We start from the raw sequence: 15,115 nt of genomic DNA on the forward strand, positions 1-15,115 counted from the left end.
AGAGACAGAGACATAGAGACACACACACATGCAGGGAGACAGGGAGAAAGGGGGACAGAGAAAGAGAGACAGACACAGTGAGAGAGACAGAGACAGGGAGAGAGAGCAAGTGAGAGAGAGCGCGCACGAGTGAGCTAGAAAAGAAGGGGCTGGGGAGCAAATATGGCCCCCAGGTCACAGACCCAGGACACACTTACTCCCAATAGTCTCCACCCTACTTTTAATCACTCCCCATAGTGCCTCTTCTCTGGGCCATAGTAATGACAGGGATTTTGTGGAAGAATGGCTCTTGCTAGGGTGCCTGCAGAGAGCCTTATGTTTGGAAGGGAACCCCTTAACTTAGCCAATTTATAAGAAGAGGTGGCACCACATACTTTTCCTGGGGTGGTAGCTGTGACTCCCCCAAGCCTACAGCCAGGGATTTAAAGAATAGTTAAGACGAGCTAAGCAGGGTGGTGTGCACCTTGATCCCAACATTCGAGGCTGAGGTAGAGGGATCCCAAGTTTAAGTCCAGCTTGAGCAACTTAGTAAGATACTACTGAAAAAAAATTGGGCATGGGTTTGGGGATATTGCCCAGTGCAAAGGCCTTGGTTCAGTCCCCATCCTGGGGACAGGAACCCACAGTGTAGCAGGGTTGGGGCCTCAGAGAAGGCCTGTGGTAGATGAGTGGCCTCACCCAGGAGCAGCGTCCATTGAGGGCACAGGGTTCTAGGAAGGTAACTGTGGTAGGTCACCAGCATGGGCCAGGATGAAAAATTAAAAAGTGGTAAAGTGTGTACCTGTTACAGTTTATTTCAGTACAGCCTGTGTTCCATATCCATGAGTTCCACATTAATGGCTTCAACCAACTCTGGATCAAAAATTGTCGGGAAAAAAGTGATTGGTGCTAAGCATGCACAGACTTTCTTGCTGTGTAGCAGCTGCTTACCTAGTACTTATGCCATATTAAATGTACGTAATGCAGATGGCGTAAGCTCTTTGGATGGACGTAGACAGGTTCTGTGCAGATACTCTGCCATTTGGTATAAGCGGGGTGCCAGCTGGGCTTTGGTGTCTAGGAGTCCTCCAACCAATGCTCTGGCTACAGAGTCCACTGTGTGTTTGATCTAATTTGTACAATTTTGAAAGCGTGATACTTTCACCCTACTCTATGTCCAGGGGACAAGTTCAGAACAAATTCTCTGAAGTTTGGAAAATGACATCCAGGGCCCAGCCAGGATATAGTCCTGAGACAAGACTGTCCTGGGATTTGTGCTATTTCCCTTCACTATTTTTTGGGTCATTTTGCTTATATTTCCACCAGACTGTTCAGCTGGAGCAGGAATGAGGTTGGTCCTAAGGAGACTGAGCAGCCCTAACATGAAAACCTGGCCCCAGGCTGGGTGCACATTTCTGTTTCCTCATTTTGACCCTCTCCACCAGTGGCAAGCTGCAGGCTTCACAGCAGATTGCAGGAAGGGAGGAAACCTTGCATTCAGTGCATGACCTCTCCTGGGCCCGGTGATGCTGGTCATGGGAAGCCGAGCGTGGTGTGGACAGGAACAGGGCAGGTGTGCACAGCCCAAGGCTGGGGTGCCCTTCCTGGACTGCAGAGGACCACAGGACATGGTGGAGAAACTGGGGAGCGGAGGTGGCCTTGGAGGGTCCGGATCAGTGGTCATGACTTAGAGAGTAACTGTCCTTAGCAAATCATTAATGTTTCTTTCCCAAAGACATTTCTTTCTGCTTGAAAAACTTGTTAAGTGTGTGGTGACCCACAGTAGAGTTCCTAGCACTTCTCTGTGTCCCAGGCCCCGATCCAAGGGTGCCGTTCACATTGTAGACCTCTGGGGGGGGGGGTGCAGACACACTATGGTCCCTGCTGTCCCTTCCCAGAGTCACTTGCTCTAATATCAGACTCTCAGGAAGGCTCTGCACCTGTGATCTCTGTCCTGCCTGTGTCCAGACCAACCTTCTCAATTCAGCGTCATGCTCCAGAGTTTCCTACTGGCCCTCCTCCTCCTCACCTGGGATGATTCCTCTTGCCAGATGGTCCTCCACAAGGGGAAGAGCGTAGCACCATGAGAGTGCGTTTCCAGGAGATGGAAGGGAGCCGTGTTGAGGTGTCATGTAGCAGACACCTACTTTGGATTGGCTTCTTCCCTCCCTTAACACAACAGGGAGCTCCTGCCGCCTACAGTGTAGACATAGGGGTTGGAGAGCAGCCTGAGCTTGGTCTCAGGGAACTTAATATCTAGGCAGGGGTGAGATTGGGCAGGTCGTTGGCCAAATCTTCTGTTATAAGCTCTGGTAAGTCTGTGAAGCTACTGTGCAGGGGTCCAGGAAAGCTGATGTCAGATGCATGTTTGTGTGTCATGTCTAGTCATGTCCACAGGTGCGCCTAGTGGGGAGGAGGGTAGGCAGGCTGCGACTAAGAGCTGCAGGGCAGGTGGAAGCTGGGAGGGTAGAGCCCTCTGGGGGAGCACGGGTTCTGAGAGCTATGAGAGGGACCCTGCTAGTGACATACAGTATCAGTTGCAAAACGTGAGATCCCTCCTAACTGAGGCTGGGGCCTCCTTTCTTCCATCTGCCTGCTCCCCTCTCCTTCCTTGCACCTCTGCCTCCGTGTATTGCAACCCTCTCGCCCCCCCTTCTTCCCCGTCATCAGTGGATGTTTGGAGCCAGAACAAGAATGTGGGTTTCTGTCTCTGGTCCGGGGATGGAGATGTTTTGATTGAGACGGGTTCTCATTATTGTTTCAGGCTGGCCTCATACCTGCAGAAATCCTTCTGCCCTCCGCCTCCCCAGTGCTGGGGTTACAGGGGTTCACCACCACGTCTGGCCCTGGGGTAGCTTTTGAAGACGCTGCCTTCACATCCTACTTCCACATACCACTCTTGTTCATGGCTTTCTGCTCTCAGAGTTGAATTACAAATTACTCAACTTGAACCAGCCTGTTGTTGAGCAAATAAGGCAGTTCCCTTACCTGCCTGCTCCCTGAGATAAAGAGTGGACACCCAGGAAGAGGGACTTCCACTGCAGCTACTCTGAGGAGACTGTTAACTGGACATGGGCTCCTAGAAGTGTGTAGTTGCGTGAGGAAGGCCAGTGAAATGGATGGATTCTGTTTAGTTAGGGCAGCTCCTGTGGCCAGTTTGTATCATAGTGAGAATTTCATCCAGTCGTGAGTGCCCCTGGACTCCCACTTTAATGACTTCTTGGGGTAAAAACATTTAAAAACTGTCTTATGCAAATATACCCGCTCTTTGGTATTCGTGGTGGGATGGAGGCTCTCTTCATATGGCACAGTATTTATGTAAGAGCCATGCAATTGTCCTGACTTTAAATTATCTCTAATTTTCTTTAATTAAATTAATTAATTATTTTTTTTGGGCGGAACTGGGGATTGAACTCAGACAATTGTGCTTGCCAGGGAAGCGCTTATTCCACTGAGCTATCTCCCCGGCCCTCAGTATTTAAGCATTCCTGGAAGTTGAAAATGTGCACCCTTATGGAGGTGCCGGGGATCGAACCCGGGGCCTCATGCATGCAAAAAGCACGTGCTCTACCACTGAGCTACACCCCCACGCTCCTAATTTTAATACTGAATACAGCAAGAATGCTATGTAACTGACATACTGTATTGCTTAGGGAATAATGACAAAAGATTTATGTGTTTAATTCAGATGCAGTTAAAATGGTTCATCTAAGCTGGTTGAATTGGGCTGTGGACATAGCACATGGGGAGGTTAACAGCATTATTTCACTTAACTCTGCACAAACACCCTGCGAAGTGGGTACTGTGGGTCTTATTTTTAGGGCGTAGAACTGAGGCTCAGAGGCTGCATTTGTGGTCTGACATTGCTGAGTGGTCAGTGCTATCCCTGGAACCCTGTCTTAGCTTGAGCACTTGGCTCTTAGCATGACCTTCTTCCTGCATTAGGGAGAAAGTCAGGGTCTCATGCAGCCCAGCCCGCCCTCATGAGCTCACACTCAGGCCCCATGACCTCATGGAGACAGTGCACTTCTTCAAAGGACCCTTGGACATAGCTTGTGGTCATTTAATAACTTGAATCTGGAATCTCTACGGCTAAAGTCCAAGCTCTTGGATGTGTTACTTTGGTGTGTCTACTTTGGAAATGGTTAACCATTGCATTTCACAGCCTGTGACCCAGAATGTACAGCCAGTGGAAGAATTCAGGCCTTAAAATTCTCCCTCTTCCTTTCCAGGTTGCCCCCCTACCTGGTCTCCCTCTTCATCAGTCTCGTTTTCCTGGTGGTGAACTTGACCTGTGCTGTGCTGGTGAAGACAGGAAATTGGGATAGGAAGGTCATCGTCTCCGTGCGGGTGGCCATTAATGACACACTCTTCGTGCTGTGTGCTGTCTCACTCTCCATCTGTCTCTACAAGATCTCAAAGATGTCCTTAGCCAGCATTTACTTGGAATCTAAGGTAGGGTGGGGATGAGTTCAGATCCCTCCCATGAAGCTTGATTTTAAAACAGGTGTCTGGTTTGCACACAGGAGAGACAAATCTTTTTTGTACCTGTCCTTTAGCAAATGCTACACGGTGGTCACTAGGACATAGGGGTGTGTACTGCTCTGAACTTTGTGTGTAAGAATTGTGTGTGCAGGATCATTGGCAGAGTCCAGTCTTTGGTTTATAGTTAATTTAACTACATTTTAAAGGACTAATGCGATTGACTGTACCAACAACACTAACAGCAAACACATCATCTAGTGTGGTGTCCCTGCCACATTGACAAGCACTTTGTGTACACACCTGATGTTGTTCTTATAGAGCTGAGTTAGGTAGTATTATAATCCCCATTCTATAGGGAAACTGAGGCACAGAGAGCTCGCATTGCTCACCCTAGGCCATGCAGCTAGCAGTACAAAGCTGAGCCACACCTGGCAGGGTCTCTGGCCTTCACCATCTTCTTGTGCCGCTTTGGAGACTCAGAATCAGGCTCACATTTGGGAGCTGTACCCTTGAGCAGCTTCTCCTTGTGGCAGGAAGTGGGGTTCAGGAGGCTGTCCTTCCTGTAGGCAGTTCAAAGTCTGAGCCACATGTGGGTAGGAGGGAAGCTCCTGGCCTTTCTTCCACGCTGATCGCACCCTCAGCTGTGTCCTGCTTTCCTGAATCCAGGGCTGTAAAGGGCAAACAGGCAGATGTGGTGTGGTAGGCAAGTGCATCTGGTCAGCCAGGTCCTCCAAATGCCTGAGCCTGCAGGCCTGGTGCGCACCAGGGCCAGGGCTGGCTGGGGACTCTGCCCTGCCACTTGGCCTCTGTGGACCTGGGTTCTCTCACTAAATGGTTGAGTGATCTGCCCAGCTCCCCTGCTTCTGAGACACAGTGCCTGTGGGCCTTGTGGAGGGTCTGCTGCCCACTTGCTTCCCGTAGGGCTCATTTGATTGTAATGTTTTTGGTCTCAAATGACAGCTTTGTCTCCTACAGTATTGTGTCTTCAAAGGTGATCAGCAGACTAAGTCTGTACTTTGAACTTTGACCTTACAGAGTATCTTGAGAGTTAGCTAGATTCTAGCAAAGCCTGCAAGTTACTGTGACAAAATAGTTTTTTTTCTTTTACAAAGTAATTTTCATTGATAGATTTTGTTGTATTTTGGACTTGATTTTGCTTAACTTTCTCTGTTATTTTATGTCCCACATAAGGGCTAATTAAAGCACTTAAAAACACTACTCTTCAATGGAATGGGTTAACTTGTACACTGTTACAGTGCCATTTTGCTCACCTTGGTGGTTTACAAGCCAACAAAGGTGCTGGTGAACTGAAATGGTATTCTTGCATTTAGTGACTTCTAAATACAAAACTCAGTTTTAGTTTTTTTGGTCATGTTAACCATGTTTCTAACTAGAGGTTCTATAACTGGCCTGAGAAGTTGATAGCTTCATAGAGTGGAGTGTGGGTCATGGATTCCCATGTAATTCCACTCAGAATCCCGTCAGAACTCATGCTGGTTCCTCCTGAGTAGCTGTAGGTTTTGAGAAAGAGTACATTCTAGCACACTGTGCAGTGCCTCCTCTCTTAGCCCTGTCCCTCAGAGACTGTTGGTGTGTCCCCTGAGCCAGAGGGTGGCCTGGGCTCACCTGCTGTGCCTCTTGGCTGGCAGGATCTTGGAACCGAGCATGTCAGGAGATGTAACAGCTCAAGCTACTCTCACTTTCTAGGCTTGAGAGGTCTGCAGAGACTGCACTGTCAGAGCCATCAGACATCTTGAAATCTGAAGTTGCACAAAGGTGCCAAGGATAGTTTTAGGCCTAGGGTAGAAGGTTCTGAGAGCTCATGTGCTCTGAGCACCTCTGAAATCCCCCAAGGGCTCCTAGGTGACCTTAGGTGAGGAACGCGCAAGGGGCCAGTGCCCTGGACCTGCCGTGACCCACCCTGCTGCTCTTTATTTATTTATTTATTTATTTATTTATTTATTTGTGTGTGTGTGTGTGTGTGTGTGTGTGGCCAGCTCAGCCCACCAGGAGGCGGGGCGGGCTGGCATGTGGTGCTGGGGGATTGAACTGCGGTCCCTGTGCTTTGCTAAGCTTGTTCTAAGTAGGTGCTTTAGACCACTGAGCCATCTCACCAGCCCCCTGCTGCTTTTTTTTCTTACAGGGTTCCTCTGTGTGCCAAGTGACTGCCATCGGAGTCACCGTCATCCTGCTGTACACCTCCCGGGCCTGCTACAACCTGTTCATCTTGTCCTTTTCTCAGATCAAGAACGTCCACTCCTTTGATTATGACTGGTACAATGTATCAGACCAGGTCAGTGTAGGTACCTCAAGGTGTCACTGGGATGGGCACCCCTTGCTGTGTGACACTTTGTGTGGCTTTGTTTCTGCTGCTGAATAGCTGGGTGACCTTGAGCAGCGCCTCCAGTGTGTGGTGTGTACCGTCTTGTCAGGTGGGACCAACGCACTGTGTTCTTGCTTACATCTCCTGAGAATCCTGGATTGGAGATGTATGCAGACATAGAAACCTGCACGTGTGTGCACATGTAAGCCACGCCTCCTTTCCACATCATGGGATTCTTACCAAACAGTATTTAAACTTTTGTTTTTTAAATGCTTCCTTATAAATGTAAGGCGGTATTATTAAAGGGTAAATTTTGCAAAGGTAAGTTGTATTCAGGTGGGAGAAAATGTGTAAAACTATGAAATAGGAGATTTTTAATGCAGCACAGTATTGGGGTAAACCCATACCAGAGTGACTACAGTTTTTAGGGTTTAATAAACCCTCACTGCACCAGTTGTCTCAATAGGATTCTTCCTGTCTACCCTAAATACATCATAGAAGTCCGTAAATTACCAACTGTAAAGCAAGTGAACAAAAGGAGGTTCTTCATAAAAGCTCAAAAAATTTTATTTGATACCAATTATTGAATGTCAGACACTCCCAAGTTCTGGGGATATAGAAAATGGAGAGACTCTTTTGTCCCTCTCTGTTGGGGTTTTTGCTACACTGAGGCAGAGACAGGCAGACCATTCCAGCAGAGAAATGTACCTTTTTTCTAGTAGATTGATTTGTGCAGGCACTGCCTTCAGCTTTCCCTGGAAAAACTAAATTCTCAACTGTATAAAAACTTACTTCTAAAATTACAGTAGTGCTCAGAACTTGAGCTGAATCAAGGCAATAGGAGAAGGAATCAAATGACCACAGTGAGGTGAAGTGGAGGACATGGTGACTTCCCAAGAGTCACAGGCAGGGGGAGGACCAAACACTGCAGTGGCCCCAGCCCCATGCCAGTGCAGGCCAGGGAAAGCTGGGCAAGGCCTGCCCGATGAAAAGCACACATATATAGAAAACTTTCAACTTTAAATAGCAGCCTGCCAGAGGCAGCTCCATAGTGCACAGCATTTTTAAATTATCATAGGCTATACGTAAGATTTACTATGTTACTCATAATACATGTGTGATTCAGTCGTGTTAAATACAATCACAGTGTTGTGCACCCTCATCACCATCCACCTCTAGACCTCTTCCATCTGCTCTATCAAATGATTTGGTCTTAACAAAATAATCATTTCTATTTCTTTTAATAGCGATATGACAGCCATGGATGTAGAGTAGGATCAGTTTTAGAATTCTTTTGTTTTAACTGGACATATGTAACTATCTAGATCTCTGTTACCACTAATTGAGGAGCAAACAGGACAGATGGCCACAGGTGCACAGGGGCAGTAGTACAGGTGAAGTGTGGGACCTGAAGTGTGAGGGGTCATGTGGAGAAGGGGAAATGGAGTCGGGCTCCTGCACTTTCACTGTGATATAATACAAGGCAAAATTAAGTGTAGGGGATGGACCCTCCGTGGCGTGGTTTTGCTCCATGCCTTTTTTAATGAATGCTTGTTGTTTCTGAGGTGTGCCCACACGCATCTGCTGAAGAGAGAAGACTGTGAGCAGGCCTCTTTGCCATCTTCTTGAGCAGGAAGCCAAGCGCTCAGGGCTCTGAGGACTTTTTCTAGACAAATTAACCAACAACAGGCTTAAAGGTGGAAGGGCAAGATGCAGTTTATATGAAGAATAGTTTACAACTGGTCGTGTGCTGTGGGGAAACTCTTAGAGTGTTTAGTTGTTGACGAAAAATTCAGTTCAGATCTACGTGAGTTCATTTGCACACAAGCCAAGAGCTTGGGGAATGAAGTAACAAAATGTCAGATGGGAAGTTCTTGTCTGAATACTGAGTGGTTTAAATAATCATCCAGGTTGGCATTCCAGGATTTCTTCACACACATTTTAGGGAGAGGAATGATACTGTTTTAAGATTCTGTTCATGTCAGAATTGAGTCAAATGTGTTTTCTCTGCCCTCAGTCTCCTGCTACTTTCTCCCTTGCACTAACAGGCAGATCTGAAGAATCAGCTGGGAGACGCCGGCTACGTAGTATTTGGAGTGGTGCTTTTTGTGTGGGAACTCTTGCCCACCACCTTAGTAGTTTACTTCTTCCGAGTTAGAAGTCCCACAAAGGACCTTGTAAGTACCCCATTTTATATTTGTATAAAACATCTAATTCTCATGAATCCTACAGTTAGAATGTTTTTCTAGCTTTTCTCTATAGGAGGGAGCTTCTTTTGGGCTACTGAGATACAGAAAGTCCCTTGACTATTCAGATTTTTTTCCCTAATTCTGTTTTCAGGGATTTTTTTTGTTTGTTTGTTTTAGTTTAGCTTTATTTTACAGAAGAAATGAAAGGTACATTTCCTGGCCTGGAGAAAGTAACCATTTTGATTAATGTGACACAGCCTCCCTAGTAAATCTGAGTATTGCACCAAGGTTTGCTTTTAGAATAATTTAGTTCTTTACCCCCCTACAGAATGGGTAGGTGCTGGGTAGTGTGGGATGTCAAGGAAGTATAAAGAGTACTAGGAAGGGGGCTATAAAGTCACTCCCCCAGTTGGCCATGTTTCTGTTCAAATCTAAATCATTTATGGGGGCACAATAGAAAATGTAAAAGTAGCGAGAGTGGAAAAACTCCCAAGATCTTTGTTCCACAGAGAAACTCTTCCCAACTGTGGAAGAATTTTAAATTGACATGTGAGCTCACAAAGGAGTTAGTGAGTTTTGGCCCAGGTGGGCAGCGAGGAAAGATAAAAGCTTCCATTCTTAGCTCACACCCAGTGGATGTGGGCATTCTGTTTTATCTTGTTCTTTCCTTACTCATCTCTAGATCATCACGACGGAGGCAGGAAAAGAAAGTGGTGTCACTGGGCAGGTGGGGCAGCAGGGCATAGCCTGGCATGTGGGCCGTGAGCAGTGGCTCAGAATGAAGTCCAGCAATGTGCTCTGGAATGTTTTGAGAAATGGGTTCAGTTGAGGGAGGGGGACAGATACAGGGTGAAACCATTAGAGACAGGATATGAAAATGGGATATAGGCAGTGCTCCTCAGGTGACTGTACCTGTTAACAAATTTTATGACAAATGCTCACATGATTATGTATATCCAAATTGTACCATTTATTCCACTTTGGCTAATTTGAGCATCTTTCAGTGAATTAAAACCGATGATTTGTTATTGTAAGTAAGACTGGATGAAAGGTTAATTCCTGTTAAACAAAAGCAACTGCAGTGAACACTCTGAGCAAACTCTGTTGGGGTGGGGGAGAACACCATTAGTCTTCTGTGGCAAGGCACAGTGCCTAGAAATATGCCAGTGATCACCTGCCTTTCTAGACCAATCCTGGAATAGTCCCCAGCCATGGATTCAGCCCCAGATCTTACTTCTTTGACAACCCTCGAAGATATGACAGCGACGATGACCTTGCCTGGAACATTGCCCCTCAGGGACTTCAGGGAAGGTAAGACTGTTCACCTGGAGAGGCCCTATGGAGAGGGCTACACCATGGCAGAAGGTGAGGGAGCACTAGGAATTAGAAAGGACTGACTGAATTTTAAAAGTCCCACAGCATTATTACATACAGTAGTGTTTCCTAAACAATAATTCACAGACACAGTTTAATAGTTATGTCATACACATGATGGGAAATGAAGGTTTAAAAAAAAATCAGTTTGTATCACATAGTTTGTCAGACTGTAGTATGCTAATGTACACTGTGAATTATGAAATCACTCAGTGGAACAGGATTTGGGAAATGAGACTGACTTCTCCAGTCAGGTTCTGAATAGCCCAAGGACCAGATTTGAAATTGGATGTCAGTTCTTCATTGCAGTGCAGCGAGCTCAGTACTACCATAAGCCTCATGTTTTGGACAAAACCAAGGTCTCTAGAGGTGTGGCAGTTTGGTCCAGCTCACACAGCTGCGGAGGAGCTGGGCTTCCCTCTAAAGAAGTCTCATTGGATGTGAGCTCCTGAGTCATGAAACTAGCCTAGCACCCATCTCCTAGTCTCATTGAGGAATATGCTGTACTTTTGTGTAAATTGTAACAGGAAGAGAGTCTTTTTGAAAATACACCTGCAGATTTGGCCCAGAATATTTTGGAGAGAGTGAGAGTCCACAGTGCTGCAAGACAGTAAATGAGCTGCCAACACCTAACTTCCAGTGAGCTGTGTAGGGAAGCCTCAGAGTCTGAGCAGCTGAGTACCTGGCGCAGCCGCTGTGCAGCCAGGATGGTGATGTGATGGACAGCTACAGATGTCCTTTTTAACAACCTGTAGGTGTGTTGCTGTCTGCCTACCCATCACTGTGTCCCTCTTTCAGTCAGCAGATCTGGGCCAGCAGCTGCAAGAGAAGCCAAAAGGGCTGTCTCAGTGCTTGCTGGGCCTGCAGCTCTCATCCCAAGACCCCTCTTGCCCTTCCCAGACTGAGAGTAGGGTAGGCCCCTCTGTGTATTCCTTTGTGAGTTTAAAGACTTATATTAGCATTTCAGTGTAAAGGTTTGTTTACACTGGGATGCAGTGGCAAAAGAAAGTAACAGTGACAAAAGGGGTTTCCTTTAAAAACCTTGTAAGAATTCTGAAGAGGGTCCTTGTTTTGGGGACAGGAGAACTGAGCAAAGCAGACCAATGCCCAAGCCAGCAAAAAGAGAGACCTACCTGGAAGACAGCTAATAAACAAGGACTTCTCAAGGTCAAAGACTGCTGCTCAGGTTGCGCATATCCTGAGTACCACTTCTTCCCCTAAAACACTATTCAGCACCCTGTTCTGCTGGTCCTTTTCTCATTGGCTGCTGGAGTAGCCCTTTAACCCCCCTATCTGCCAGAAGTGACCTGGAGCTGAGAATCTCCTTACTTGGGCCCGCTATCTATTGTCATTTAAAGGAAAATGAAGATGAAAACAGTATGTGGAGTACTGTGTATTAGACACTGTTCTAAGGACTTGATGTGTGTTAACTCCTATAGAAGATGTCAAGACACAGTAGTGAGCTGTACTCCACATTAGGATTGAAACAGTTCGTTAATAGAGAATGTGTTGCACGCTGTGACTGGTTTCAGGTTCTAGTTTGGCCAGACTTCTGGGCTCTAATGAATGGAGAAGAAAGTGGGCAGGCTTCCAGGACCACACAGCATTGTTCTGGGTGAAAATGGGCTTCAGGAACCTAATTTAGGAATAGTGTAGCTCCAGTGGTAGAGCATCTGCCTAATTTGTACAAAGCCCTGGGTTTCACCTCTCCTCTCCCCGCAAACAATTCGGAGATTGCCTAGGGTTTATACCAATTCCCAGCTCTGTCTCCTTGAACTGTCTCCTATACCTATTGGCTATGACTTTTTAAGCCACTGAAATTTTTTTCTTTTTAAGCTTTGCTCCAGACTACTATGATTGGGGACAGCAAGCAAACAGCTTCCTAACACAAGCAGGAACTCTGCAGCAAGACTCAACTTCAGATCCGGACAAACTGAGCCATGGGTAGCACCAGTTTGCTTTGAGGAGAGAGATGCTTACTGGAAAGCTCCACAAAGACAAACTGCAGGCGATGGAGTCTTCAGGGCACTTCTCTTTAAGATAAGGAACTTTGGTTTTGTTACAGGTTCCCAGGACTAAGCAATACTTCAGATTTATAGATACTATTTTAGTACTAATAAGCGAGCCTGCCTATTTCACTGGGTATAATTTAAACTTTTTAAAGATCTGTACTTTTATAAAGATGTATTTTATATAACTTAATAATGCTAAACTATACTAGGGTTTTTTTTCTCAATGTTACTGCAATATATATTGTAGTTTGCACAAGACTTATGCATAATTCACTTTAAAACAATATGTCATCTAATAGTTTTTTTTTTTAATCTTTTGGACTAAAGTATTCCTCAAATCCTTACCACTAAAGGTCACTCAACTCATTCCATGCTGGTAGATTCATGCAATTCAGTTGACATCTAGAAAACTAATTCCAGTGTTGAGATTCAAAATGAAATAGCTTTTGATCAGTCTACAAAGTAATTACTCTTTAGTACGTTTAGGTCTGTTTTGTTTCAAAGATTTTGCCAAGGCTAGTACTGCCTTTTATTAGGGCACCAATGTATACACTTCAGTGCTAACAGGTGGATCGTGTTAAGTGTAGCTGACTGACACTATTAAACCTCCTCTGCTATAATCAAAGTGACTGTGCATAGTTTTTTCAGCTCAAATAAAATGTCTTATTACTTTAGGATTATGGCAAGACTGTAACTTTCCCAGCTCAGTGAATGGTCACTGATAGGAAGAAACCAAGAACATCCCAGGAAAGCATTATACCCTTAGTGCCAGAGCAAAAGACTGGAATCCTGATAGTTTTCTGTCATGTCCAACCATTAAATCATGATCTTTATTTTTAAGCAAAGGTCATGAGCACATTGTCTAAGTCATGTCTTCAAAAAGTCCTACAGCCTTTAGCATCATGGTGCCTTGGTTCACAAGTGCTTTTGTTTGGAAAAAATTTTATTTTTGTTAGTGAACTCTGCATCAGGTAACAAAGACAGCCACAGCCATCTTGCCAGAATCACTGATGAATGAAGTTAGTGAACTGAGGTACCTCTGTATTTGGTTAGCTGAGGGCAGGTATATTTTAAGAGCATAGTGTCACTAAATTATATAATAGTATCTGTCTCATAGTACATAAACACTCAGTCAAATTGAAATACCCAGGGGGCCGGGGAGATGGCTCAGTGGAATAAGCGCTTCCCTGGCAAGCGCAAGAGCCTGAGTTCAATCCCTGGTTCCGCCAAAAAAAAAAAAAAAAATACCCAGCATTGACAGAAACCATAATCTACTTTTTTGATAAAGCTGCTAGTATTTATGCAAACTGTTACTTTTTGTTGAATAAAAAAAATCAAGTGTCTATTCTGCTGTCCTTTTAAAAAGTAATGCTGAAACTTTTAGGTGTTGTGTCAGCACATATGAGAATACTGGAAGACCCATGTCTGGGAGCAGATGGTGTCCTGTCTAGCTCACACACCTTTGGGATCTGGGCAAGGAGGAGGGGGGCTCCTGTGCTTCCTCATTCATCTGCTGTCAGAGGCAGCTGGTGCTGTTCCTCATCAGCTTCATACCCTGAGAGGGAAAGGAAGGTAGTTTCTGATTCTAGAAGACCCAAACGTTTTATCTTATGACACCATGAAGTAAAAACTGATACTTTGAAAGTTGCAAATGCCATGGGAAAGAGCTAGTATTACAGGAAGCTTGTGCCATCACACGTCTGAATACGATGGCTGTTTCTGTGACTATGAAAGGGACCTCATCTCTGTAGCTGTCTAAAATTCTAACTGATCTGTGCAGAGAGCCTTTGCTGGCTCTTTTTCCTTTTTGTAAATAAAACCTGAAGTGTCTTACAGTTGACAAACGCACTAGCACCTCCCATAGTGCTTCAGGCCCTGCCACTTAGGATGATGGTGAATCTTTGAGAGACAAGTGCCCAAACTGTAATGTAAAACCCACTTATTGCAAAGTGCCAGCACTGCAGTGAACCTCAGGTTTTAGAAGACAAAGAACAACTCATACATTAACATCTTCTGTAATCAAAATTTATGTGTGCCATAGGTTTGTCACCACTGACTTAGGACAACTGCTCTCAGCGAACCTTGGTATTGAGCTGATAGGTAACCTCTGTTGAGAGCAACAGAGTAAATATCAACCTGGGACTCAAAGACACTGGAGAAAAAAAGAAGATTCTCATTTGTAGCTACATTCTGGATATTACTAAGAGATTGCTTTCCTCTTTTTTTGTGCTGGGACAAATTCACAGCTCTGTATGCTAGGCAAGACCGTCAATGAGACACACCCGTAGCCCTTTTTTTTTTTCTTTTGTATTTGGTACAGCGATCCTACTGTTTTCAGCCTCCCAAGCACTGGGATTATAGGTGTACGCCACCACACTGGGACTCATTCGCTGGCTCAGTGTGCCTAACGGTGGGCCAGCACCGCATGCAGGACCAGGGATCAAACCCTTGTCCCTGCGCTTGCCTTAGGAGGTGCTTAGTCCACTGAGCTATCTCACCAACCCCAGCCCATATTTTTAATAGGTGAATTGATGTTAAAACTAAGGCATTCACTTTTTTTCTCTTAAGCTTGCATTTTTTATCTCTACTCCCTGGGCTGTGTCTTGGCCCTGCCCAGTTTTCTCTGGCACTGACAATGCCAATTAATTCTTTAGTTCAAGACATCGCCTGTTCTTCTGGACTTTGGCTGCTTTACCAGTATGTTAAGATTATGAGGGGCCGGGGAGATGGCTCAGTAGGATAAGCGCTTGACT

At 45.5% G+C, this 15,115-nt stretch overlaps 1 protein-coding gene and 1 non-coding gene across 3 annotated transcripts in view; one reads left to right on the forward strand and one right to left on the reverse strand.

Annotated features, from left to right (window-relative positions):
* Gpr137b (G protein-coupled receptor 137B) overlaps positions 1-13,504 on the forward strand; it is a 33,720-nt gene extending 20,216 nt beyond the window's left edge. The window contains exons 3-8 of one of the 2 annotated variants that reach the window (XM_023700864.1): positions 4,212-4,434; positions 6,608-6,757; positions 8,836-8,964; positions 10,163-10,287; positions 11,432-11,536; positions 12,187-12,272. In XM_023700864.1, the coding sequence (XP_023556632.1) occupies positions 4,212-4,434; positions 6,608-6,757; positions 8,836-8,964; positions 10,163-10,287; positions 11,432-11,498 (694 nt within the window). In that variant the 3' untranslated portion in view covers positions 11,499-11,536; positions 12,187-12,272. Of the gene's footprint in view, positions 1-4,211; positions 4,435-6,607; positions 6,758-8,835; positions 8,965-10,162; positions 10,288-11,431; positions 11,537-12,186 lie in introns of both variants that reach the window. The other variant, XM_004640838.2, reaches the window with a different exon arrangement.
* On the reverse strand, positions 3,494-3,567 carry Trnak-uuu. The gene has a single exon. It is a non-coding gene; the product is annotated as a tRNA-Lys (tRNA).
* Positions 13,505-15,115: the final 1,611 nt, after the last annotated feature.

The sequence above is a fragment of the Octodon degus genome, unplaced genomic scaffold (assembly GCF_000260255.1).
Source record: "Octodon degus isolate 3935 unplaced genomic scaffold, OctDeg1.0 scaffold00127, whole genome shotgun sequence".
Lineage (NCBI taxonomy): Eukaryota > Metazoa > Chordata > Mammalia > Rodentia > Octodontidae > Octodon > Octodon degus.